This window comes from Lineus longissimus, chromosome 3 (genome assembly GCF_910592395.1).
Source record: "Lineus longissimus chromosome 3, tnLinLong1.2, whole genome shotgun sequence".
Classification (NCBI taxonomy): Eukaryota; Metazoa; Nemertea; class Pilidiophora; order Heteronemertea; family Lineidae; genus Lineus; species Lineus longissimus.
The window spans coordinates 23,311,496-23,335,103 of record NC_088310.1 but is presented as its reverse complement, the minus strand read 5'-3'; the positions used below and the strand labels follow the sequence as shown (position 1 = coordinate 23,335,103).

The 23,608-nt window shown below is 40.4% G+C and overlaps 3 protein-coding genes across 3 annotated transcripts; 1 reads left to right on the top strand and 2 right to left on the bottom strand.

Moving 5' to 3' along the window:
• Positions 1 to 1,464: 1,464 nt before the first annotated feature.
• Positions 1,465 to 6,040, bottom strand: LOC135484861 (coiled-coil domain-containing protein 32-like). Its single transcript, XM_064766556.1, has 2 exons — positions 5,875 to 6,040; positions 1,465 to 4,220 (listed from the first exon to the last, which is right to left on the bottom strand). Exons 1-2 carry the CDS (start codon positions 6,038 to 6,040, stop codon positions 3,814 to 3,816), a joined length of 573 nt encoding a protein of 190 aa, XP_064622626.1. The 3' UTR covers positions 1,465 to 3,813.
• A 1,839-nt stretch (positions 6,041 to 7,879) lies between these two features.
• LOC135484272 (claspin-like) lies at positions 7,880 to 19,044 on the bottom strand. Its single transcript, XM_064765587.1, has 20 exons — positions 18,939 to 19,044; positions 17,599 to 18,240; positions 17,103 to 17,261; positions 16,784 to 16,877; positions 16,328 to 16,448; positions 15,288 to 16,106; positions 14,887 to 14,996; positions 14,322 to 14,557; positions 13,910 to 14,105; positions 13,481 to 13,671; positions 12,806 to 12,969; positions 12,313 to 12,515; positions 11,537 to 12,120; positions 11,163 to 11,302; positions 10,583 to 10,756; positions 10,166 to 10,287; positions 9,913 to 10,043; positions 9,463 to 9,630; positions 9,193 to 9,339; positions 7,880 to 8,686 (listed from the first exon to the last, which is right to left on the bottom strand). Exons 1-20 carry the CDS (start codon positions 18,990 to 18,992, stop codon positions 8,573 to 8,575), a joined length of 4,569 nt encoding a protein of 1,522 aa, XP_064621657.1. The 5' UTR covers positions 18,993 to 19,044; the 3' UTR covers positions 7,880 to 8,572.
• A 1,184-nt stretch (positions 19,045 to 20,228) lies between these two features.
• On the top strand, positions 20,229 to 22,797 carry LOC135485106 (multiple coagulation factor deficiency protein 2 homolog). The gene is made up of 5 exons (XM_064766847.1): positions 20,229 to 20,386; positions 20,839 to 20,958; positions 21,367 to 21,453; positions 21,836 to 21,978; positions 22,456 to 22,797. The coding sequence occupies exons 1-5, from the start codon at positions 20,364 to 20,366 to the stop codon at positions 22,596 to 22,598; spliced, it is 516 nt and encodes a 171-aa protein (XP_064622917.1). The 5' UTR covers positions 20,229 to 20,363; the 3' UTR covers positions 22,599 to 22,797.
• The last annotated feature ends 811 nt before the right edge of the window (positions 22,798 to 23,608 follow it).

The following is a 23,608-nucleotide window of genomic DNA, read 5'->3' as shown; positions in this document are numbered from 1 at the left end:
CATCCCTCTACACAAGTAAATTTGGGCTCATTTCGTCTGCCTCTGCTACATTTCACCCCAACAGTCGGAGAGACATTGCTCATCTTAATCAAGTCAATACTGCCACGCACTCCTAGCTTTCGATCCAATCTTCTCAAACATCAAAGCAAAGATGTGATCCAATAGTCCAGTCAAGTATCATGACAAATCAGCCTGGAGGATGGCGGTTCTGATCGTGATCATCCGATTACTCCCGGTCCATCCCAAGTTCTAATATTTAATGCAGTCATTACATGTACTTGGCCTGGTGCAGGCAAAAAATATGTAGGTTTCTTGTGAATTTCCAAGTATTGAGGATGAAAATATTTTATCACGACAATCAGAGACTTTAAAAAAAAATTTGAGTCAAATGTTATGCCTTTTTTATTTTGTTTGATGTCAAAGAAACATGCAATGCACGAGAAAGACATGCATGCGAACACCATGATGTGGTTAGCAAGGGAACTAAATAATACCTCATTATTTTTCCCAGCTAGAGGAAAACAGCACGGTTTTAGGAGCGATTCTATTTTTTAAAGCTACATTAAATGGAAAGAAAAGACAAGATACATGATGTACATTGTATTGCCTCCGACCAATCTTATCTTGTCAAGCAGATAATTGGTGGAAGTAACAGAATAACCAGAAAGAAAATCTTGTCCGTAGTGCCTGTCTTTTTTTAGAAGAAGATCGAGCATTGAGAGGTATAATTATCAAGAATGGTTGATGAAAGCTTGGGGGTTATTTCAAGAAGAAGAGATTGTCGGAAGTGTTCTGATAAGATGACAAGGATCTGAAGGATGGGCGACTGTTTTTATCTGTCTGTAAATTCGAGACTGAAGAGATTTTCAAGAGATGAAAGCTGGTACTTATAAAATGATAATGTGCTTTGGCTCAGAAGGGTATTTCAGAGAAAGACTACGAAGGATGGGCAACTGTTTCTTGTGTGTTTATCTGTCTGCTTGTCAGGAAAGTACATGTAAAATGGAGACGGTAATCCAATTATTTTGAGGTGGATTTTTCCCCCATATAGGCCAAGGAAATCAATTTGTTTAGAAGGTAGCATGGACGTGAAGATTGGGCTTACCACAGCCGAGTGTTTACATTTTCAGGCAAAAATATATATGTTTTGTGGCAACAGACGAGATTTATGAGTGCCTCTACACTCCAGAAGGAGAAGGTTTGCACAACTAAATGCAACTCTTTCCTACCTGTTGGAAGATGATGATGCAGTTTGAGCACCCTCTTCAGGGGCAGTTAGGTCACAACCAAACGCCCAGGACATGATCGATAGAGGCATTAGGCACCTATTCCATAGAGCTATACCCTATACTATACTATACGCGAACAATAGTTTCATGGTCATGCACCCTTTGTGAAGCCATTGTTCGCGTATAGTGTAGTATAGGGTATAGCTCTATGGAATAGGTGCCGAAGAGAGGGGTTGCTGACCTGGTTTATACAATCCCGAGCTGTTACCAAAGGCATTCAACCTGTCAGTGTTACCATCGCCTGATGAAATATTGTATTGAATTATGAATTCAGGGCATCTCCCATCCATTAAGAAGAACTGGCAGCTGTGACAACATCTCTAATCTAAGCCACTATCTTCTATCATTAAATCGATTTTAGATTTTCTGATTACATCTTAAACAAAATAGAGAATTTGACAAAGTTTTTTACAAGAGACACGTTCTTCATCTTCGTGAAGGCATATTAAGGGAGTCGGCAGATTTTTTTCAAAATATTTCTTCTTCTCCCGTTGCATGGGGAAACTATTTTTCTAAGAGTGATGTAGATGTTTTTCCCGATTTTTTTCAAACCGTTGAACCTCTCTGAAACGTTGATGGATTCACTGTCGAACAGAGGAAGGTTCGACAAAATGAACTGTGCATGTTTTGTATATAAAGATGACGACTCGGCTCCTTTATAATACAGTTGTTGGGTAAATCATCTATTGGAAATTGGCACCATCTTCTTACAGTACTCCAAAATTGCCCAACATGTCAGTGGTTATTGGAAGATGGTGATTTAATGATTGGGAAACGCGTACTTGAACACTGACATAACTAATGAGAGACATTTTCATACTATATCATCTCATGCACCCAATGAGCCAATTTGTCTGCCATCATTATCGTAATGGGGAAGGTGCAATGACATAAAATGAATCACTGACATCAAATTGAATCTCAGATAAATACAGCCCTGCAATACCAGCAACCTTGTTATAATCAAAGGCAATAATCATGAAGCCATGAAAAACCATTTCCCTATCTTGTTCTGGATGATGAATGACACCATAAAGGAAATCGATGGCGGACTAATACAGAGTAGTTCAGGAAATCGTCAGGTGTAGGTCTTATGATCAGATGGTTCTCCATTTCGTAGAATGCCAACAGATTTCAACGCTGGGCTAAAGCATCACGCAATCAGGCGATTTTAGTTGTGTAGCGACCTGCGATGGAGCCATGACGACATGATGATTGTGGTTGGAATACCGCAGTCATGGCTCTGTACCAGGTTACAGGGACTAAAATCACTTGTTTGAGTGGTGCTAAAAAGAATCAATGGCCACCACATCCAGAGCCCTGGACTGCCAAAGATTTGCAAGCATTTTTACCGCCAAAATTGTTTATCTGCACAGGGAGTGGTCTCACTGTAACAGTTTCTGCAGAAAACTGTACTTGTTCGCTTTTCCTAACATACTGAAGCAAAAAGAGCCCCCCCCCCCCCCCCCCCCGATCATCAAACAATGTCAAAGGGTTAAAACCCACAGCATCAGCTCCACGATGCCTTACCTGATAAAGGCAGGTGACCAGCTCTCAATCAGCATTGCTCCGTCACCTGATAGTGATATCGATATCCCCAACATGACGTCAACAGCGGCAAAATCTCTACCATCAAAAATCTCCATTATTTTGTGGCACTTTCTGACATGTCAACATGCTAGCGAGAGAGCAGCACTTCAAAATTATGGCGAACTTCCCTGGGATTGCTATTGGCAAGGGAGATGTAGTCAATAGGCTTTCCATTTGACATTCATGAGTGCTCTTTTGAAAGCTTATGATGCACATTAATATGTGCTCAGCATCCACATAAGATAAAGAGAACCATATCTTCGACTGAGCGAAGGAATTATCTGATGATAGCTGAAAATTTTACATTGGCATGGCATAATCTCAATTGTCATTTATAAAGCAATCAGTTAAGTGAATTTCTTACATAGATTTAGATTACTGGAATGGATTGACAATTGATTTTTTGTTTGTTTAGCGCAAATATGTTATTTTAGTTAAATGTTAAGATCTGGTTGCGAAATGTTGTAAATAGAGGTAGTGGAATTAAATTGTGCGTTAATATTGAAAAAGGTTTGATAAATCTTGAATGGTTTGTCTACACCTAATTTGTGATTCGAGACCAAGCACATTCTATCGTTTTTCATTATGTGAGAAGGCAGTGACAATTACTAAATTTGCATTATGAGTTTTATATTATATGACACAACAATCAATGATGCACTGCAGATCATGCATGAAGAATTACAGGCAAAACTTTCTTGATGCAATAATCACAGTGTCTCTGCGGCAGCGATGTTAACACCACTAATCATACTAAATATTACAGTACCGGAATTGTTGAGAGTACGAGTCTCTGCCAAAAGATAAAGCCTGTCAGCTTGTTCCAAATTAAAACCAATTGTACAGACTTCTTGCAGGTTTAGTGCACATACAAAATCCACTGAATCACACTCCCTTTTAGAATACATTACAATTTAATACTAACATCTCCATCTCATGCATCACAGGAACCTCTATCAACACTTTCCTGAGCGGATGCCCGCCGGGGCCTCTCCTCAGTATGATTGTCACTTTCCCCAAGACTAGAAACAGAACTTGTCTTTTTCTTAGACGTTTCCACAGCAGCTTCATCTGCTTTCCGGCGCTTCGACAGATCATCTTCCTCAACTAAAAGTCTTCTTTCGTCAGCACTTATCGCTACTTTTTCCGGATGCAGTTTTCGCTGTAACTTGTTGGGATTCTGGACATTGTCTTTTTCGGGAATGTAGTTGCTAATATAAGGTTGATCTGATGATTGGACTAAAGTCGTCATGTGCGCATCCTTTGCCTTTTCTAGGCCCCTGATGAGATCTTTTGAGGTCGGATCCCGGGCTTTGCCCTGAATACGATTGAGCCTTGCCTCTGCAAAGACAAATGTACAGCTTGTGATCGACTCAACTTTTGCATTGAGAACCTTTTTTATTGTCATGTCCCATTTCAGGATAAGGAGATAGCTTACTGCACCAAATATAAACTTCATCCAACATATATTTTAAGGAAACTCCATGCATAAACATATTAGGGCCCTTGGCAATGGACTTAGATGATCTGTGCCATGGCAAACCTAATCTGACTACTTTAGAGTACTGGTATACCAGTACAGTACAAATAAGTTAACTTGCTCAGAACACAACCAAACATGCACTTTGATCTACAAGTAAAAGGAAAGGATCGAAAGCATTTAATTTGCACACATAGTGCTTTCATGGAACCTTTAAAATGGAATAACTTCTTGAATGTGAAGAGTGTCAGAGAATTCCTTAATCCTACCTTGCACCTTTTCCCCAGAAAATTCATGCACTTTACAGCCATTATTTCCCATTGAATCTTGTAAAAAAATACACAACGCCAAGTCAGTAAAACACATCAAAGCAAGTCAAAAGTGAAATGCCAATTACCATCAAATGCAACTGGGATAGCAATTTGAAAATTCCGATCCCTATGTCAAGTCAATTATGTGCTCATTTAATTCTCGCATACATGTTACTCTGACAAACAAGGTATGTATCTTTTGTATGTTACAAGCTTTGGTGATGATTCATGGTACATTTGTACATGTAAGATGTATAATGGGTATTTATAGGAAATCAATCCCGATTTTGAGAGGTCAATAATTCTTTCAGTGTGGCAGAAAATGCCCTGCTCGCATGATAGAGCATCTGCACATATATCATTTTGACACGTCTGTTACTAGCGTTAGAAGTCAATTTATATAAGTGACTGATCGACTGTTGGCATAAGATTGTGGGATGAATAAGACCGCCATAAGCAACTAAGTTAGCCCTATTTTAACTGAAGCATTTAGATTGAATCAAGTTTTAACAGATAATCATTACACACATGTCTGGACATCGTGTTGGACTTAAGTCGACACTCATGGACACTAGAATTTTGGTGTCGAATATCATTTATCTATTGAACCAACATGAATATGTTTTTTTATGACTACACATCTAATTGATCATGTCAAGAAAAATGATTAAAAAAAAAAGAAGAGCAGTGGCCGTGAGTGACCGCTGCTGAACCCTCATGGACGCAAGTTTAGGAATTTAGGGTCATAGGTCAGGTGATTCGGCACTAAATATATTCCATGCACTAGTAAAGCGTGAATAGTTTTGACACACTGATAGAGGACTTCCATTGGCGCCTTTGTTTAACTTTATCATGCATATAGCTGCTACAGTGCTAGCTAGAATCTCTTTGCCTTTAGAACCCTCAGTCTCTGAGAAACATTTATCATCACTATTTCACTGGGAAATACTGGTATAAAAATAAAATGATGCAGCATTAATATAAACCGGGGATAGGCCTAGTGGATAGCTATCTTCATTAACAACAAATTCCAAGTCAAATATTTACAAAAATAACCTCTGAAGGAGAATGCATGATGACATAATAAAAACGATGGCCACTGTAGTACACACGCGCATGTACATTTTACACATGCATGAGAGTGACCAGTAATTGGGTAAGGGTCTACAATGTTTCGAACGACAGAAATCGGTTTTTTTCTCACCCAAAGAAGCTATGTATCGTTCCGAGGTCAGTTCAAGGAAGTCTGTCTTCTTTTCCCCATTTTCCTCCGATGGTAACGGGGACCAGGGGTCCGAGTTCACTGGATTTGATAAACTAAAAGGAAAATCCTCCGCAAAAACGTCTTCTGCTTCAGAATTGGACGCCATTTTCCTGAAGCACGTGTAGCCGACGATTGGCACTTTCTTTACAAAAAAATATTTATCCTCATATTTGGGGCATCATCTGTGTTCTTAACCAACATACTATTATATAACAGTATTTCTGACCGAAATTTTCAATAATCGGATATTTTAGATCCGTGAAAAAATTAAAATGTTATCGAGTTGGATGAGGAACTAGCTTACCAAAAATGTCACTAGAGACATCTATGGACAAAGCTGTGAACAGCATATGAATTTGATGTCCGGAAATAGAATAATTATGATGACATCATTGACAAGTGACTGTAAATGTTAAGCACATCATGACATAGGCCTACAGTGCCAGACCGACTCGCTGGAGGATATAACGGGGATGGTGGTGCTTAGGCAATGGGCATATCACAAAGACAATGTACTGCAACCATTATAGTCTCTACACTACTGACTACAGCTAACCATCTAACTGAGTTTACTTTCAACACTTTTATACTTCTTTCCAGTAATTTCTAATCCTGTCTCTATTTCATGCAGAGAAATGGACAACATTGTACTGAAATTCAGGGCATTCAGAGACTGGGTGAGGTCCAAAGTACAGGGGAGAAGAGAACATCAAGTATTTTGCAAAGCCACCCAAATCCATCTCAAAGATCCCACAAACGTCCTGAATCTCGACGACCTCCCTCCAGATGAACCATGCACAACGATCTCTATTATCTTGAAATCTCACCCCAATCCGCAAGAAGTCGAGATGATTCAGATACAGCATCGATTCACACTCTTGTGTCTTCCAGTTGACATCGGCTACTTCAAAAATGTTGTTACTTTGATTCTTAGTGATAATGCATTGACAGAACTACCTTGGTCTCTTGTGTACTTGAAGGACTTATTATTACTGGATATTTCTAACAATATGTTTAGGAGATTTCCTATGGTGATAACATACCAAAAGAAACTCCGCAGCCTGAATATTTCCGGTAATGAAAACATTCGAGGCATACCAGATTCAATATTACAATTGGAAAATCTAGAAACTCTGGAGATGGCTGGCCTTCCAAAACTTCATCCTGACATCCAAAACTTGGTAGGGAAAAGTGTTAAACATATTTTTGAACAACTCGCAGCGAGGAGTTGCAGGAATAATCTTTGGACGGAGAGTGATGTCGACTCCCTTATACACCTATGTATGGAGACAATTATCCAACATCGAGTAGATTACGTCAATTTGGAAGTGATTCCAACACGGATGAAAAATTTCATCAATGATGCTGATGAAGGCTACACGAAGAATGTGAATGTTGGAAAATGTTCCAGGTGCAAGAAATTCTTTTCAACTCGAGCCTATTTTGACCAGCACCTATGTTAATAGGTATAGGTTAGATCAAACCATTTGGAGATTTATGGCCTCGACATCAAACTGTCCGAATTCTTAAGTTTGATACGTGTTTATCCAACTGTGGACCACTGATAACTACACCTACAAGTATCAAGAACACGTGTTACAAAATTCAATGTGAAAATCCTAAACCATATACCATTTGTTGTACACGTACATGTACATGTACTAATATTCTGTCTTTGCTTAACTGAACTCCATATTTCTACAATTACCGGTACATACGTGCCTTGTTAGAATACATGTAAAAGCATGTAAAACTGTCATGACTGTGATACACTGTAACCATGCCACTATATACATGTACCCTCTCTAATCATGTTTCAATATACCAATTGGAGATAAGATTATATTCAATTCAATCAATTTTATTTCAATTATATTATAATTATATTTACAAGCCACTATGTACTTACAGATTGAAATAAAACAAATACCGGTACTTCCCTCAGTATTGCTAATATCAAAAGCTCAATATTTTTTGTGTTTTTCCCAGTTGTAAGTTCTGGAGTAGTTGCTAGAAATACATGTGTACTACGCATTAAAATAAAGTCTATAAAGCTTATGTCGCAACCCCCAACTCAAGTTGGGGTAACCCCCATCTCAAGTTGGGGGTTGACTCCTGGTAGCATCTAGTGCATACATGTAGTATCAAAATGCATGGCATATGTGCCATACTCCTCCTGGCAGCATCTATTGCATACATGTAGTATCAAAATGCATGGCATATGTGCCATACTCCTCCTGGTAGCATCTAGTGCATACATGTAGTATCAAAATGCATGGCATGTATGTGCCATGTAGGCCAATTGTGACCCGCTCTACCAAAACTAGGCGCTTGTCGCATCTGAACTTGACAGGTTGATACGGACTTGTTGTTCATTTCCCTATTCCCTATTGACCATTTCACAAAAGGTCTACAATAGGGAAATGAACAACAAGTCCATATCAACCTGTCAAGTTCAGATGCGACAAGCACCTAGTTTTGGTAGAGCGAGTCACAATTTACAAGTATCAGTGGAAAGCATATAATGATTACATGTAAGTGAAACGTTCTACATTTATGTAATGTCCAATGACTCCAGTTCATGTTAATGTATAATGATTTTCTAGCTTTTTTTATTCCAAGATACCAGTATGTAGCTCTAATGATCCATGAGTTTGAAGATGCTGTTCCCCGAGAATGTATTGCTGCGTTCCAGTTTTGGTCGCTTTGAGGATGGCTGGTTCTCGTTGACACTGTTGGCCCTTTTCACAGGCTGAAAGGTAAAGAAAGATGCATTAAAATAACAGATTCTTGCTCGTCTTCTGCTTCATTCTGAATCTAATGTGGACAGTCCTGTTCTCGTGACCAATGTTGTCATCGGTTTTATTTGGCCATTAAGCTGATCCTTGCACAGGTTTCGGATGACCAGAGCTCCTCCCTCCGCTCACGACATAACTTCTTGAACATAGTTTTGTCCTGAGGATCGTCATTGTTTTACCATGAAGGAGGTAAACCAGTGCAGTGACAACTTGCCGGAAGATTTTCAAGGAATGATCAACCACATGAAGCACTTACCATGTTTTTCTTCTTCTCTGGAGAAATTGCAGAGAATGCACAGGTTTCGGATGACCAGAGCTCCTCCCTCCGCTCACGACATAACTTCTTGAACATAGTTTTGTCCTGAGGATCGTCATTGTTTTACCATGAAGGAGGTAAACCAGTGCAGTGACAACTTGCCGGAAGATTTTCAAGGAATGATCAACCACATGAAGCACTTACCATGTTTTTCTTCTTCTCTGGAGAAATTGCAGAGAATACGAAGCCCCTGGAATTGACTGGTGCCACTGGATTCGATACAGGCTTGGTCCTCTCTGCTATGACAGCTAGTGTTTCTTTACTTCTTGTTAGGAAGGAACCCCGGCGTTGCTGAGAAAAGAAGGCTTGGATATTGTCTTATTCATTTATTACAAAACTATATCGCACTAACAGATTTTTTCAGAGTGATCATACATGTAGATTTATAGAATTTATATTGGTAGCAGGACATACCTTCATTCTAAAGAGCGACTTGGGAGTTGAAGGAGCTTTGTTTTCAGTTGGCTGCGAGGCTGGTTTTAACTTCTCCATGGCAAGACCCCCATTCATTTTCTTCAACACAACGTTACCAAATTTCATAAGTTGACTGTCTCCTTCCTGGTTTTCTACCTCAGTATTTGCCTGGAATCAAGATGCAGGAAATTAGGACATGACAATTCTTCTTTCGACAATGATGTTAACCACCCAGACTTATTTGTCGACCTGGCCATATCAAACAAGACATGAAAATGTAACTGTCTCATAGTGTAAACCTCGAATATCGACTAGACTGAAGCAGCATTTTTCATCCATTAAGCACGAAATCACCAAAAGACTTGGCTCTTGGACCATGTGTGAATATGGAATGATAACGATGTGCACCCTCAACGCAGCTAATCTCCAAATGGACAAGTTTGTGTTTACCTTCTGTTCCTCCAACCATCTCTCACGAGCAAATCGTTCCATCCTCCACTTGGACTCATGCTCAGCATCATCATCTGCATTCTGTTCATTATCCGAGTTATCATCAAACATATCTTGTTGGGTGTCGTCATCTGAAGGGAAAGAAACACTTGTGAGATTCACACTGCCTCAATCAATCCGCGTCCTCAATGATTGAGCCTTGTCCGAATAAATGTCTGTCTCACCCTGTACTACAACTACCATGAAAACTTACCAACATTTTTCCATCTAAATTTCCGTTGTCTTCCCTCGCCTTCTGTGTGCAAGTCTCCATCGGGTAGGTACATTTCCTGGAACATCCGCAGTTCTTTCTTATCTTCATCGATGACAGATTTCCTCAAAAGACAAGGTTCAATTTCATTCATAACAGAAATCAAAGGGATCATGCATACATGTAATTTCCTAACCAACAGATGAAGTGAAAAAGCTGGTTAATTGCCTTCCTGTGGTGGAGCAAAATACAAGGCAAGCAGTAATATCCTATTAGGAAAATATACTTGTATGAAGACTGACGCTGTTCTGTCGAGGCAGAAAGTCCCACTATTCACTGGGGCATAAAGTTCTCAAATTGTTGCCAAAACAAGGCCTGCACTATGTAGAACGAGAAGTATTTCATTGAAGATCCACTTACAGATGAACACGCCCCACTTGGTCTCGGAGATCCTCCTCTGTACCAACGTCATCCTTGTCTCCTTCCTCGACCTCCATGATGTCATCTTTCTCATCCAGATCGAGATTCTCATCACTGTCATACTCGGACCCTGATAACTCGGCCTCACCTTCCATGAACTCTTTCCGAATTTTCCTACAGAAATCAAAACAAAGGTTTGTTATAGAAAGCATAGAAAGCACTGTGATAGAGCACTAGATGTACAATGTACAGCACTAATGCAGGTTTCAAGGAACCAGATATCTCTGAGCCCAACTCCCCAGTGCATATACTAGGTAAAAACGAGCCTACTTTTTCTGCATTTGATCTTGTGACCATTTGATGAGTGCCACTATGGTTGGATGCCAATTGGTGTTTGTCTTGGTGAGTTAAACAGTCGTGAAGGAATCGCGTCCACCACGTGTATCTATATGTATCACCCGAGTGTGGTCTCTGCCTGCCTACGTAGATACATATACAGTCATCGATTAACCTTGAACAGTCTTGAGTAAGGCACTAAATCGTGTTAACCCTTATATATTCTGAATCCCGCGTAACTCACCCTTGCTTTGTAAAACCCTTAAAACTGAAGTGTTGCTCTTCCTCAACCTCTTCTTCATCATTATCATCACCGTCCGCTTCATTATCTTCTTCATCCCGATCATTGTCAACCTCCTCATCGCTATCCAAAGTAGCAGCATGCTAAAATATAATGTAGAAGCAAACATCAGGGCCATGCCACACTACCTTACTTTATCACGTTCATCCAGCAACCCAACAAGCTGAATACAGTGGTGAATCTTGTGTGAGTGATTAAAGGAATTTACATGTAGAATAAACAGAGTCCTAAAACAGTCTTATCCATTCCCTTGAGCTTGTGATTAATTGTTCATAATGCTATGAAATAGAAAATCGTGACGAAGACACACTTCTCACCTTTTTTCTCCCATTAACCTCCTCTTCGTCGTCATCCTCATCACCAGACAGCACCTGAAGTTGCAGGTCATCACCGTCATCGCTGTCGTCATCACTCAGCAAAGACAGCTTTGTCTTCGTCGACTGTGCATTACTACTTGGAAACTTTCCTGAACAAAGACCCACAAGTTCATCCATGTTGCTCTGAGTGTTCCCAAACTGACTAAACGATCCCCGTCGCTTATTGCTCTCCGACTGTGTATTGCTGTTTGGGAATTTGCCAGAACACAGTCCCATAAGTTCATCTTCATTACTTTGGGTGTTGCCAATATCACTTGACATTGGTAACTTTTTGGCAAACTGCGAATTGCCGAGTGAGAACTTTCCGGAGCACAGGCCAAGAAGTTCATCAACATTGCTTTGCGTGTTGCCAAACTGACTTGACATTGGAAGATTTTTTGCCAAAGGCATGGAGTCACTTTGGAATTTTCCAGAGCACAGGCCCATGAGCTCATCCATATTTGCTTGTGTTGAGGTAGGTTCCTGCGGGAACAATCCTTTCATGGTCAACTTTTTCTTCTGAGTAGTTTCTGTAGCCTGGGTTGCTGGAATATAAAGGTTGAGTCAGTTTTAAGAGAGAAATATGATAGTGAATACATGTGATAATTGAGAAACATGCCAATAGTAAACCTGATCTTAGAATTGATGTGAACGGTTTAACATAAAATTCTTATTTCTGTTGAGATGATGAAATGGCGGATACCCTCAGGCTGGCCACAGACAGTCCCTCTTCTTACCACTTGGAAATCTACCGGAGCAAAGTCCCAGTAACTCATTCATATCGTCTTGGTACTGATCAACAGCTGCGCCAGGAAATTTCCCAGAACACAGTCCCAGCAATTCCCCCATGTCGTCTTCCTTGTCCTTGTCATCATCGTCCCCAAGATGGAGCTGCCGCTTGATGTACTTCTTGCCCGTAGATTTGTTCACTTTCAGGAACCTGAATCAACGATAAAAATGGCTTTTCATTCAAAAGTGACTTTTCCAATGTAAATTGATGCTACTTGTGCACGACCAAGTGACTCAGCGCTGGTTTGGCTTGGCCAAAATTATGTTAAGGATTAATATGAAATATACTACAGATGTGCCCAGTATTGGCAGAGCTAGAAACCAAACAGTGAAGATCGCTGGATGAACTTTCTCGGCCTGCCAAGTTTTTTACTTTGACATCGAATTGAGACGGCTAACATCCAATGCAGAAATAGAAGAGTTCATAAATAATCTTCGTACCCATTCTCATCAAACATCTGAGACTCATCGTAATGGAAAGATGAGTTCTTTGGAGTTTCTTGCTTTGCGTTGCCACACATCGAGTTGGACATATCACTTTGGTACAAATCTTGAGTATCTTCGATTGGAAGTGTCAGGCCAGATGACTTATTACTGCAGAAACCCTGGAAACATTTGACATTGTATGAGCAACTTCATCAGGAAATAGTAAAATATCTGCCACCCCATCCATTAGAGCTACTATGCAGTACTTTAACCAAGCCATGCTTCCTGAGCAAGTTGAAGACTTGACCTCTTTCATGTCTTTTATTTCAAGATTGACCCGACATAAAAGCAGAGGATGACGTCAAGATGGCAAGGCACATGTAGACACACCTGACTTCTTTCAGTCTTCTTACATTACATGTTAAACAATTGTTAGAGCACCAAATCCCACATTCGTCACATTTTTTACATCTAAATAAACCGTTCTTGTAAGACGGGCACATTTGCCATGCACAAGAGGAAAAGTCCACATGGCGGTACTGGTACTGCCTGATCGCAACGCCCAATAAGCTAACAAAGATTCATTGTATGTGTGATGATAGACAAGGGAAAACTGCAAGCTATGGATACTATACGCAGTCTGTGGATACGCAGCTTAAGAAGCAAATGCTGTCACCTATATGTACTTACCTTTGATTTGCCAGTGCTATCAGTGCTATTGCTGGTATTGGACACCTTGGAGAATGGTGTAAACATGTCTTGGGTTGAGCGGTCTGAAGGAATCCGGTTTCTCTTGGCTGATGGTATGAGAAAGTTGTCCTTCAGAGTATCTGACGACACAGAATCTGATCCCCCAAGAGTAGGTGTCTTCAGCAAGTTATCTGAAAAGAATTGAAACTTTTTCTCAGGGAGAATTTCATTCATACTACAATCCAGCATAGATTAGAGAAGAATGAAGAACTCAAAATAACCCAATATTTATGTGTTTTTCAAATCGCATTGTGCTCAGCTGCAATTGACCCCCAGCCATTTGCCAGGGTTGCTACTAAAGGCAAGACCATACTTACTACAATGTACATACTCACAACTTCTGTCCAAAAAATGAAATAATCGACTCACCTTCTTCACCTGTTCTGCTATCTTGTCTCTGCGTTTTCTCCTTCGCACTTTTCAGAAAACCTTTCCGCCCATTCTCCAGGTTCTCATTCTCATCATCTGTATGTTCTGAATCCGAGCTGTTCAGTTGCAGATGCATGGTGTCCTCATCAGCAAAGTCATCATCATCTTCAGCTTCGTCATCAGCATAGGGCAAGGCCTGAAGTGAGTGACAGAGTAAGAAAGTGCGCATACATGTACATGTACATCTTAAAAATGTGAGGGTAATGTTCATGAACGTACATGTATGTACAAAGGGCTTGTTTGAGTTTGAATTCAACCAGTAAGGAAACCACACGATGATTCAGCAAGGTGTCCAACCAATGACCGAGCAGACGATCTTACAATGCTCTTCAGGAAATTAACTAAGTCTAACCTCCTTTTCTTTTTCATCCTCCTCTTCAACTTCTTCTTCCATCTCCTCTTCTTCATCAGGTTCTTCTTCAACATCTGTGTCTGTCTGGTCCGTCAGTTCTGCCTCATCCTCCTCCTCACCAACAAATCCCTCTTCATTATCGAATGCATACGCCTCAAGCTTTTTCAATCTTGCCTCTTCTCTTTTAGCCTTCATGCCTCCCCGTAGCTTCTCTTTCAGAAACTGAAGCTTGGCACCTTAAGAAATCAAACAAAGCAAATTGAATGAAAAAAATTCAACATTTTATGAAAGAAACCCATACATTGGCACACTTTTTTGCCGAACTGAGAATTCTTGATTAACCCTTTTCCTGAGAATGAGAGAAACAGAAAAAGGGGGGTCGTAAATGTTTGTCCTACTCTTTTTCAGTAAGTTAATTTTCAAACTGACTTCACTTTTCAGGATAGATGGCTGTTCAGTATTCAGCGCTTTTTCATGGGCCAAGAAAAATACATAACAAGGCCTGCATGTATCATCATAACACACCAGAGTTTGAGCATATTTGATCTAGACCTAAAGTTCTTACCTGGCACCAACAGTTTGGGGTCGATGGATTGCTCTGCTTCCAATTCGTATGAAATCTTCCCGAGCTTCAGCACTTCTTTCTCAGATTCGTCAAGATCTTTGTGAACAAAACTATAAGACACAAAAAGAAGGTTTTAATTACAAGATTCTGCCAACAAGAGGGGAATTTCTAAAATCAAACAATCAAATATGTGAGCAGAATGTTGCGACAGAAGAATTCCTTGTCAAGAAAGCTACATACGTCTGTGAAACACTTGAGCCATCATTTTATATTAGAGCCTTTCCGGGACAGTTTACATACATGTATAAACCTGAAGTCAACATGGCAAGGCAAGACAAGGACAATTCAGCGAGAATGAAATGTCTTCTCTGAAAGAAATCACCAAGGTTACATGAACATACCTGACCTCAATCTTCTTAGGACCTTTTGGACTGATTTTCTTAGTGTGCTGGATGAACCGGGACATCAGACCTTGAACCCCAGTCACTGGTACGCTATCCTCTTCCATATCCAAATCAATAAAGTCACCACCTCCATTGTCCAACTTGGGGTTGAGCGAAGGCAAGTCTAAGTTGGCAAGTAAGTCAAGCGTGGGACGAATCTTTTTAGCACTACTTGGTCCGCCATCAAGTACATCAAATTCCAAATCCTTACTCAGGACCTCATCTTCGTTATTGTCCATGTCACTTTTCTTCTGAATGAAACTGCTCATAGTTTTCGAAGATTTTTGTATGACCTGCGATGATTCTGCATCACCACAACCTTGATGAACAATGTTGGGGAGCAAATCCATAGGCTCATCTACACACATGGTTTCTTTCAATGAAATATCGTCTGCTTTCTTCACACCATTTGACTCATCATCCGACGAGCTAAAAGGCGTTGTAACAAATCCCGAATCATCCGTCAAAGTGTTTACATTACGGTTACCAGCATCCTCAGTCTTTTCTGATCCCTTAGGACTGCTGTGTTTACTTTTTGGTTCCATTGGCATAGATTCTACATATAAATCAGGCAAATGATCAAGGTCATCATCATCATCAACATCATTGTCTATAGACTCTTTCACATCCTCCACATTTTTGCCATCCACAACATCGACTCCTGTCTCATCTGAAATGTTTTCATTGTCGTCCATTGACCTATCCTCTTTGTCATCAAAGGTAGGCAAGATGACTGAGGGTTTCTTCTTTGCGCTTGGAGAATCCAGAGACATTTGTCTGAAATGAAAAATTTTAAGATTTACACAAAAAGAAGGGGTTAATAGTCATTAGAGCGATTATGAGTACAATTTCTCATGCATCACAGAACTCCACTTATAAGATGAAGGAAAGTCATTGTACCAGCACAGCAGGACAAGACCATACTGTAAACCGCATATGAACATTGGGGGTCCAAAATTTAAATATCTTATCCACCAACATTTTCATGCCCTACCCACCTGATGAGGGAAGGTGTTGGTCGGAGTTGAAGAGGAGTGGTCTGCTTCTGATTCCTTCTGTTCAGAATATCCTGGAGGTTCAGTGGCTTAGGTTGGTGATATGGCAATTTCACTTGGGCTTCTGAAAGACAAAAGTGTCATAAACATGAACACATGACCTCAGACATGGTTTAAGGGACTTTGAACATCAACAAAATTTGTCTTATGAATTAGGCTTCTATCATAAACTCTAATTGCCAGTTTCGGCTATAGATGGTAGGTCTTAACTATCAAGAAAGAGCATGACAAAGAAATTTAGGAGGTGTCTAGCATGGGTTGTTTGCCAAATGACGACTTGTCAAGCAAAGCACATGAATCGTGAGGCAACAGCACAAAGAGTGTCTCCAAAATTTATTATCTTTATTACAATCCCCTCATTTTTGCCAGCAGAATCGGACATGATATACTATTTCTTACCCCGCGTCATTCTCTGACTTTCACTATGGATTTGTTGAGCTTGTACAGCCTTCTCTCTGTGTTCCCTTTCTTTTGGTGTTGATTTGGATGCACCCTGAAAGAAAACGACCATACTAGTTGAACCTAGACAATGAGAGATGTTTCTAAAAATTTCTGATATCCCCTCATCAGGTACGTATTTACAAATTGCTACTTAACCGTCAGTTTAATTATCTTTCCTGGTAGGAGAGCAATCCATGTTGCAAATTTTTAGTCTCACATGCATCATCCCAGAGAAACAACTCATCAGTCAGTATCCAGCAAGTCGTTGTAAGCTTACTTTTCCTTTTGCCCAGCGTCCACTCTTCGGAGCAACAAATCCATCATCTTCATCTTCCTGACCAGCTTTTTCATCATTGTCGCTGTCACCAGACTTGGAACTATCATCATCATCATCCATCTCGGCATCAAATATATCACTTCTCATTGTTGTAGCCGTCTGAAAGAAATTCATATAATTTAAATGTACCGTAATAGAGAACTACTTACACGGTGTGATCGAATTCATACACGGACCTCCAGGTCTCGATACAACAAGAGACCTCCGACTCCGAAAAGAGTCTAACTGGATCCATAGATAGCGCACCACAGCTCCTCTTGGTCTTAACATCATGGACAACACGTCCTGGTAGATCAGACCTTACTTGTTGCATCTCAAACACATTCTACATAGGTACTTCCCATCACCAAAGACTCGTCTCTGAGCTTTGGCAACATTCAGCCCTCAAGATCTGACGGCTGCTCCTCCTAGTGAAAGGCCAACACAAAGTACTTACCTTTGTATCATGTCCACTCTGGGATGCCTCCTTACTACAAGATGTCTCATTATCATCATCATCATCATCACTGTCATCAAGTATTTTCTTCAGCCTTGACCCCTTCTTTTGACTCAGTGCCAGGTCGGATTCATCACCACTTTTCTCATCTCCACTTTCCTGGTCAACAACTGATGGAGAATTTCTCATCCTTCCATCATTGCCAATGTCATCATCACTATCATCCAAAAGCGACCTGTTCATTTTCAACCGCTTTTTACGATTTCTAAAAACTTCCTCATCACTGTCCATATCGTCATCACTTTCGGCACCAACTGCAGTTTGTTGGTTGGTGTCAGAGTTCTCATTAGCCTTCTCTTTGTCAGAACTTATAGCCCCATCTGCATCTTTATCAGACATTCTAGAGTCCGAGCTTTCCCCCCGATTTTCCTCTTCACTATGAGGATAACTCTTGGAAGTTTCATTTTCTGCCTCACTCTCGGCTCGTGTTGTGGACAAGTTTACTTCAGACTGTTCATCATCGCTGCTGTTATCATCACTAGAATCAGAAGCGCCAACAGGTTCCTCTAGGTCTTCTTCATCAACAGCTCGACTACTGCAGGTCAGGGCTTTATTTTCATCGCCCGTCACAACTCTCTTTGGCTGAAACAATGAGATGAGAATCACTTATCTGAAAGTTTTATTATCTAGTCTTAAAGACCCATGCTGTTCTTGCTCATTGTGTTGTCTTTGGATTGGGGAAAGAGAAATAATCGTTGCCGTAGTGCAGTAGGTGTTATGCATGCAAATTTGCTGTAACTTGGCATTTATTGGATCTGTGTAAGTGTGTTTCACTTGCAGTCTATGATAGGCCTATACAAAAACATTTTTGCAGGATTCTTTCGGTGTGGCAGCCGAAATTAATTAGGGAGGGTGCAGTGGCAGGGGCCGAGGCAATAGACTAAGGCCTACTTAGCCAATATACGTCGATGGTTCATTCGACTATGGCCTACTCATGTACCAGTCACTACTTCCACACGCGCACAGTGACAGTCATGGTCAGAGCGAGTGAAATAATGACTGTGTCTGTGATAGAGCTCGAGAAACCACATACACAACGATGACCATGTCCATGATGACCAGTTTATTGGCCGAATGCAACATGACAGACCCATACATTCACTATTCAGTGCATTTGCCATAGGCCTACAATCATGACAATACATGAATAACAACACAGCGAAAGTTGGCCTCTACTCTAGGCCTCCGCCCAGGCCATGGCATGCTATTACGTATACGACGTAGGCTACCCCTAAAAATAAAGTTTCAGCAAAACAAAACAACCAATAAAAATCGTTTACCTCTTCGACAGAAGTGATCAACATATCTTTATCATCTACTGGAAATCCAATCATCACACTTATTGCGATATCAAGGCTTTATTTGCCTCTAATTTTCTAAAATGTTATTGTGTTCATGGAGATTTAGTGCATAGTGTTCATAAATTTATTTGCCTTTCCCGCGTTTTTTCATACGCATGCGTATGACAAGCAAAATTGACCTTCATCGGCGTTTCCGTATCCGGTGTTTTGCGGCAAAAACGATTAAATTAAAAAAACTTAATCGTGACGCAAGTAACACGAAGTGACGTTCACGACTTATTTCATCAACTCTCGAAATTCCCGTGGCCTTATTGATATGGCATTGACCGACATGACCGAAGAAGAGAGCTTCTTGTGGGTAGCCGGTCGTTTCGCTCCATCACCTTTTCGCTCCCAGTCGTTTCGCTCCAAATCGTAGTCGTTTCGCTCCTTGGGATGTTTTAAAGCTAGGCAAGTGGGTTGATGGAGAAAGCCCGGGGTACCAAATTGCTTTCTACTATAGATATAATATTTTTGAGTTGTGAGGTTATAAGACAAAGAACAGGAAGATACGTAGAATCATTCAACTGATCCGTTCAACTGGATCTCTTGGGTACTGTTCCGGTCTTTCATTACACAGCCGGATTGCCAACCAGAGCGGACCTTGTCCAGAGATGATCAAGGGTTTCACGTAACCATAAAGTTACAAAGACAACACGTTTTTATTCATCAGAAGAAGACCAGAGCGCATACTCGAACGGAACCCGAATAGCATGGGTGCATAATGATGATACAATACCATAGTTTACATGTCTCATAGCAGATGGCAGCACTGATGTAAAAGCTGTAAAGTCGTACAAGAGTAGTACAAAAGACCACTAGCACAGGTACAGGGCAAGTAAATTTCCGACTCGGTGGCGCGGTCTTGTTGTTATCCAATGAAGGTCGTATGAATAGGATAACGAATGGACTGCCTCATGAGTTTCCTACGTTACCACCTGGTAGACTAGGTTCTGGTAGTTCATGGACTATTGGTTGCCTGGTTCCCAAGCATCGGTGGTCAACGAGAGTGAGGCAAAATAAATATAAATAAATAAATGCAATTTCTTTTTGGAAGTTTCCAACCGCGAACTTTGAATTTCTCAGATTGAGCTGAATTTGATATAACAGTGCATTGTATTTAATTATACAGCAACATATTCATCAAAGTAGCATGTGTTCTACATGACAATGCGGGTTATAAGTATATTCATGCAATGGTATGGTGTTTCTGTCAACTATTCAACTTGTAGCTAGTGTGTTTCGGAATACATGTCCTATTACTAGAACACCGGCTGTGTGTGGCAGGGCCTAGGAAGTGAATCATTGTTGCTGACACATCATCACAATCGATTCTAGTCATTTCTGGAGGATCAAAAGAGAAGGATGGAAAGGGAACATTTACATTGGTAAGATAAACATTCTCCTCAGTCACATGTGAAATCGAGAACTGCCGACATTTCAAAAACCTTCTGGCTATTATTTTTTGTAAACGTGGCCTTTATTGAAGATTTGACAGCCGTCGATAGATAATTTTGAGGTATACATTATAATTTGTGTTGGAAGTCATGCTCGAGAGCTGACAACAAAGCAGTTATCTGAAGGCACATGTTCCAGCCAAACGAATGAGAGTTATAACCATTTGGTACTATTACAGCTTGTGATATCGGCAGAGGCGGTACACCTATTAATTTGCTCAGAGTTCTGAGCCTTATTGGAATTGCCCAAAAATATGCAAATATTTCAAAACTGATGCAAATCTTTTTTAAATTGTGCAATATAGATAAGGCTACCAGTAATTGTCACACCAAAACACATTGTGCATGCCTAACTTTTTATAGCCCGATTCTGTACATTTCAGCGACGCCAAGATGTTACTTGTACTTATATCAGTACTGACCTTTCTGCCGTTCTCGCTGCCTCATGGATCAGCACATTCACGAGGGGGCGTTCTTGACCAAAGAATGGTCGAAGATGCGGAGTAAGCAATTTTTTTAAATCTAACAATTACGCCGCGCCGAATTAGAGTATTGGGATGCTGAACTTCAGAAGTCGCAACTCCTTTTGATTACACGTTTCATTAAGAAACAGAAAGAGGTCAGGTCAAAATGGTTTATACAAGCATTTAGCAGAAAATGGCACCTCAATTTTAATTCGATTTTTTTTCTGCAGAAAATGCAGCAGTCAGGTTGAATATGTTATATTTTCTTATGAAACTTCAAGTCTTATGTTTTTTTAAAATGTATGTACTTACTATGTACTTGACTTGACAAACCCTAAACTGCCTATATTGTGCCCATGCAACAGGTTTGGCCTGCACGACGTAGACGACTTAAGGTGCTTGTGTTCTTGTGTATAAGATGTTTCAAGCTTTTCCTTTGACTTCCAGACATTTACAGTATCATCTCCGGGAGAAAGGAATAAAAGCAGATGCTGAAAATATGTCCGAGGATGAACACCTCTTCTATTTCTTCACGTAAGCTAACGTGTCGTGCCCATCCGAATTTTCGCCATATGTATGTATGGAAACTCGTTTACCTGGTTGATGGTGCCCACTTAAGCCATTATGAAGACATTCAAAACAGCTAAAAAGGCATTGATATCCATTCCATTTAATTCTTTATATCATATTCTAATGATAGTGTCTCGAATCCTTTAAACCATACCGCAGTATGGCGCTATGCAGCAGTTGCAGTATGTACCCAAATATCGGTCATGCAATGTGAGGAATGTCTCCGTTCATGCAGGTTTGGGCATCCTTCGTCCATAGTAGTTTTGACGTGGAAACGACCACAACTTAAAAATACCCAAGTGGAATCTGACTGTACTGTCTACCATGGATTTTGTATTTGTTTCAGTCTCCATGATCATGATAACAGTAGCTCCATCGATGGCCTCGAGTTGTACAAAGGATCGAATCATCACATGTATGAGATGTCGGAAAATAAAGAAGCGAAAATATCAGACGAGGAATTGCGGAAAATAGATGAAGACAACATAGGTACGGGTACATTAACTGCCAATCATTAAAGCTTTGATTTGTTACGTGAAAATTTGGAATGAGGCAATGTTCTTGAAAACATATATGTGCGGCTGATGGGGACAATTTTGATGATTGATGCATAAGTAACGTCAACTTTTTTAACAAACCATGTTCAAACTTGGTCAGAGTTGAACCAGTGTGATGTTATTCACTACCCATTAGGTTTACCTTCAGCCGTCCAGTGGACGCCTTCAGTACGACAGGCCACTAATACGTTCTAAAGGGATACGCCGGTTGTAAACATTTACTTTGGTTCAACTAGTGTGTCTTCAATGTACATGTGTTCCCTATTTCTGAAGCCAGGCTGCATGCTGGATGCATGTTCGCACGTTTTTTCTCGTTATACCAACAATGCGTTTCTCAATTTTCCGAACGCTGCATAAATTCAGGGTATTTGCCTCTGTGTTTATAATGCCTCCTCTACTTGTTTTACAGCTGAAGTTGACCAACGACTAAGAGAATTTGACAGCAACAAAGATGGTTTTATAACCTGGCCAGAACTTTACATCAGAGTGAAACAAGAATGGGCAAAACGTAATAAGGAAGAAGCCGCCCAGAAAGCTGCGGAGAAAATGTGAAGTAAGGACTCAGAGCGGAAGGACTGGACAAACGCTTTTCGAAACTTTTTTACTGTAGGGAGAGGCAAGTTGGATGGATCAGCATGACATTCACAATAACACCTGTTTTTGTAATTTGTATTGATGCAGAATAAAACCTGGCAAAGCATAATTTGTTTAGTTTTTGGTGATTTATCAAATAAAGTACTCATCGGATTTCTTTCAAGACTTTAGCTTTCTTCATTCAAGCACGATTTTGAGCGTCGAGAAAGGGAGAGGGGTGTTTTCTGGATATTTTACATATAAACTAGGCACATGATCGACACAAGAAAATGAAAAGCCGAACATTTCATTCATATTGAGAAATTAACATGAGCAGAAGATGTCCAAATTCAGTGCACAGTGTCTATGGACGAAGCGTGGGACAGAACGACTTTTATCTCCGAATCTGTGACATCTTTTGTGACTGATGACCCACAGCTATTACTAAATACAAATCCATTTCTCAAAAGTAAAACGACATCGGTCGATGCAACACAGATAACCGATGGCGTTCCTACGTAATCGAGAAAGACGAACTATTATGCAAAAACTATTTGGTAGTTCGCCGGGGACACTCACATGTCCTTCAGCAAGACTCGCACAAGGTTCGTATTCCATGCATGCCGTATTTCCAAAGTTGTTGCATGTTTGCCCTGCCCGTGCATGTACACAACTCCACGAACTGTGAATACACTTGATGTCATGGCAGATAAAACATGTCTAAAGGACTTTTTACAACGATTTCAAATCTCTTGAAATATATTTTGTGAGCTAACCTACCTATTATGTCTCTATCGTCTATAGACGCGCACGATTGCGTTTTTTACTGAAGATCTGTTGTAAAATTGGTTCGTTTTCCCGACCCTAGGTGGTGCAGGCGTATCTGGCAAAGATTCAGAGTGTCTCGTTATTTATTCATCTTTTTTGATAGATCCCTTCTTAACGCTTTTACAACCACACCAAGATTTTACCGGCACATCGATTATACA

Bases quoted from the DNA above. Each gene is read 5' to 3' on its own strand.
- LOC135484861 (XM_064766556.1), bottom strand. From the start codon at position 6,040: ATGGCGTCCAATTCTGAAGCAGAAGACGTTTTTGCGGAGGATTTTCCT. The intron at 4,221-5,874 runs GTGAGAAAAAAA...TTGTCTTTGCAG, and splicing joins ACGATACATAGCTTCTTTGG to AGGCAAGGCTCAATCGTATT.
- LOC135484272 (XM_064765587.1), bottom strand. From the start codon at position 18,992: ATGATTGGATTTCCAGTAGATGATAAAGATATGTTGATCACTTCTGTC. The intron at 16,878-17,102 runs GTAAGCTTACAA...GTTTTCTTTCAG, and splicing joins GACGCTGGGCAAAAGGAAAA to GGTGCATCCAAATCAACACC. The intron at 9,631-9,912 runs GTAAACACAAAC...TCTTGATTCCAG, and splicing joins GATGGTTGGAGGAACAGAAG to GCAAATACTGAGGTAGAAAA.
- LOC135485106 (XM_064766847.1), top strand. From the start codon at position 20,364: ATGGAAAGGGAACATTTACATTG. The intron at 20,959-21,366 runs GTAAGCAATTTT...TTTGACTTCCAG, and splicing joins AGAATGGTCGAAGATGCGGA to ACATTTACAGTATCATCTCC. The intron at 21,979-22,455 runs GTACGGGTACAT...CTTGTTTTACAG, and splicing joins AATAGATGAAGACAACATAG to CTGAAGTTGACCAACGACTA.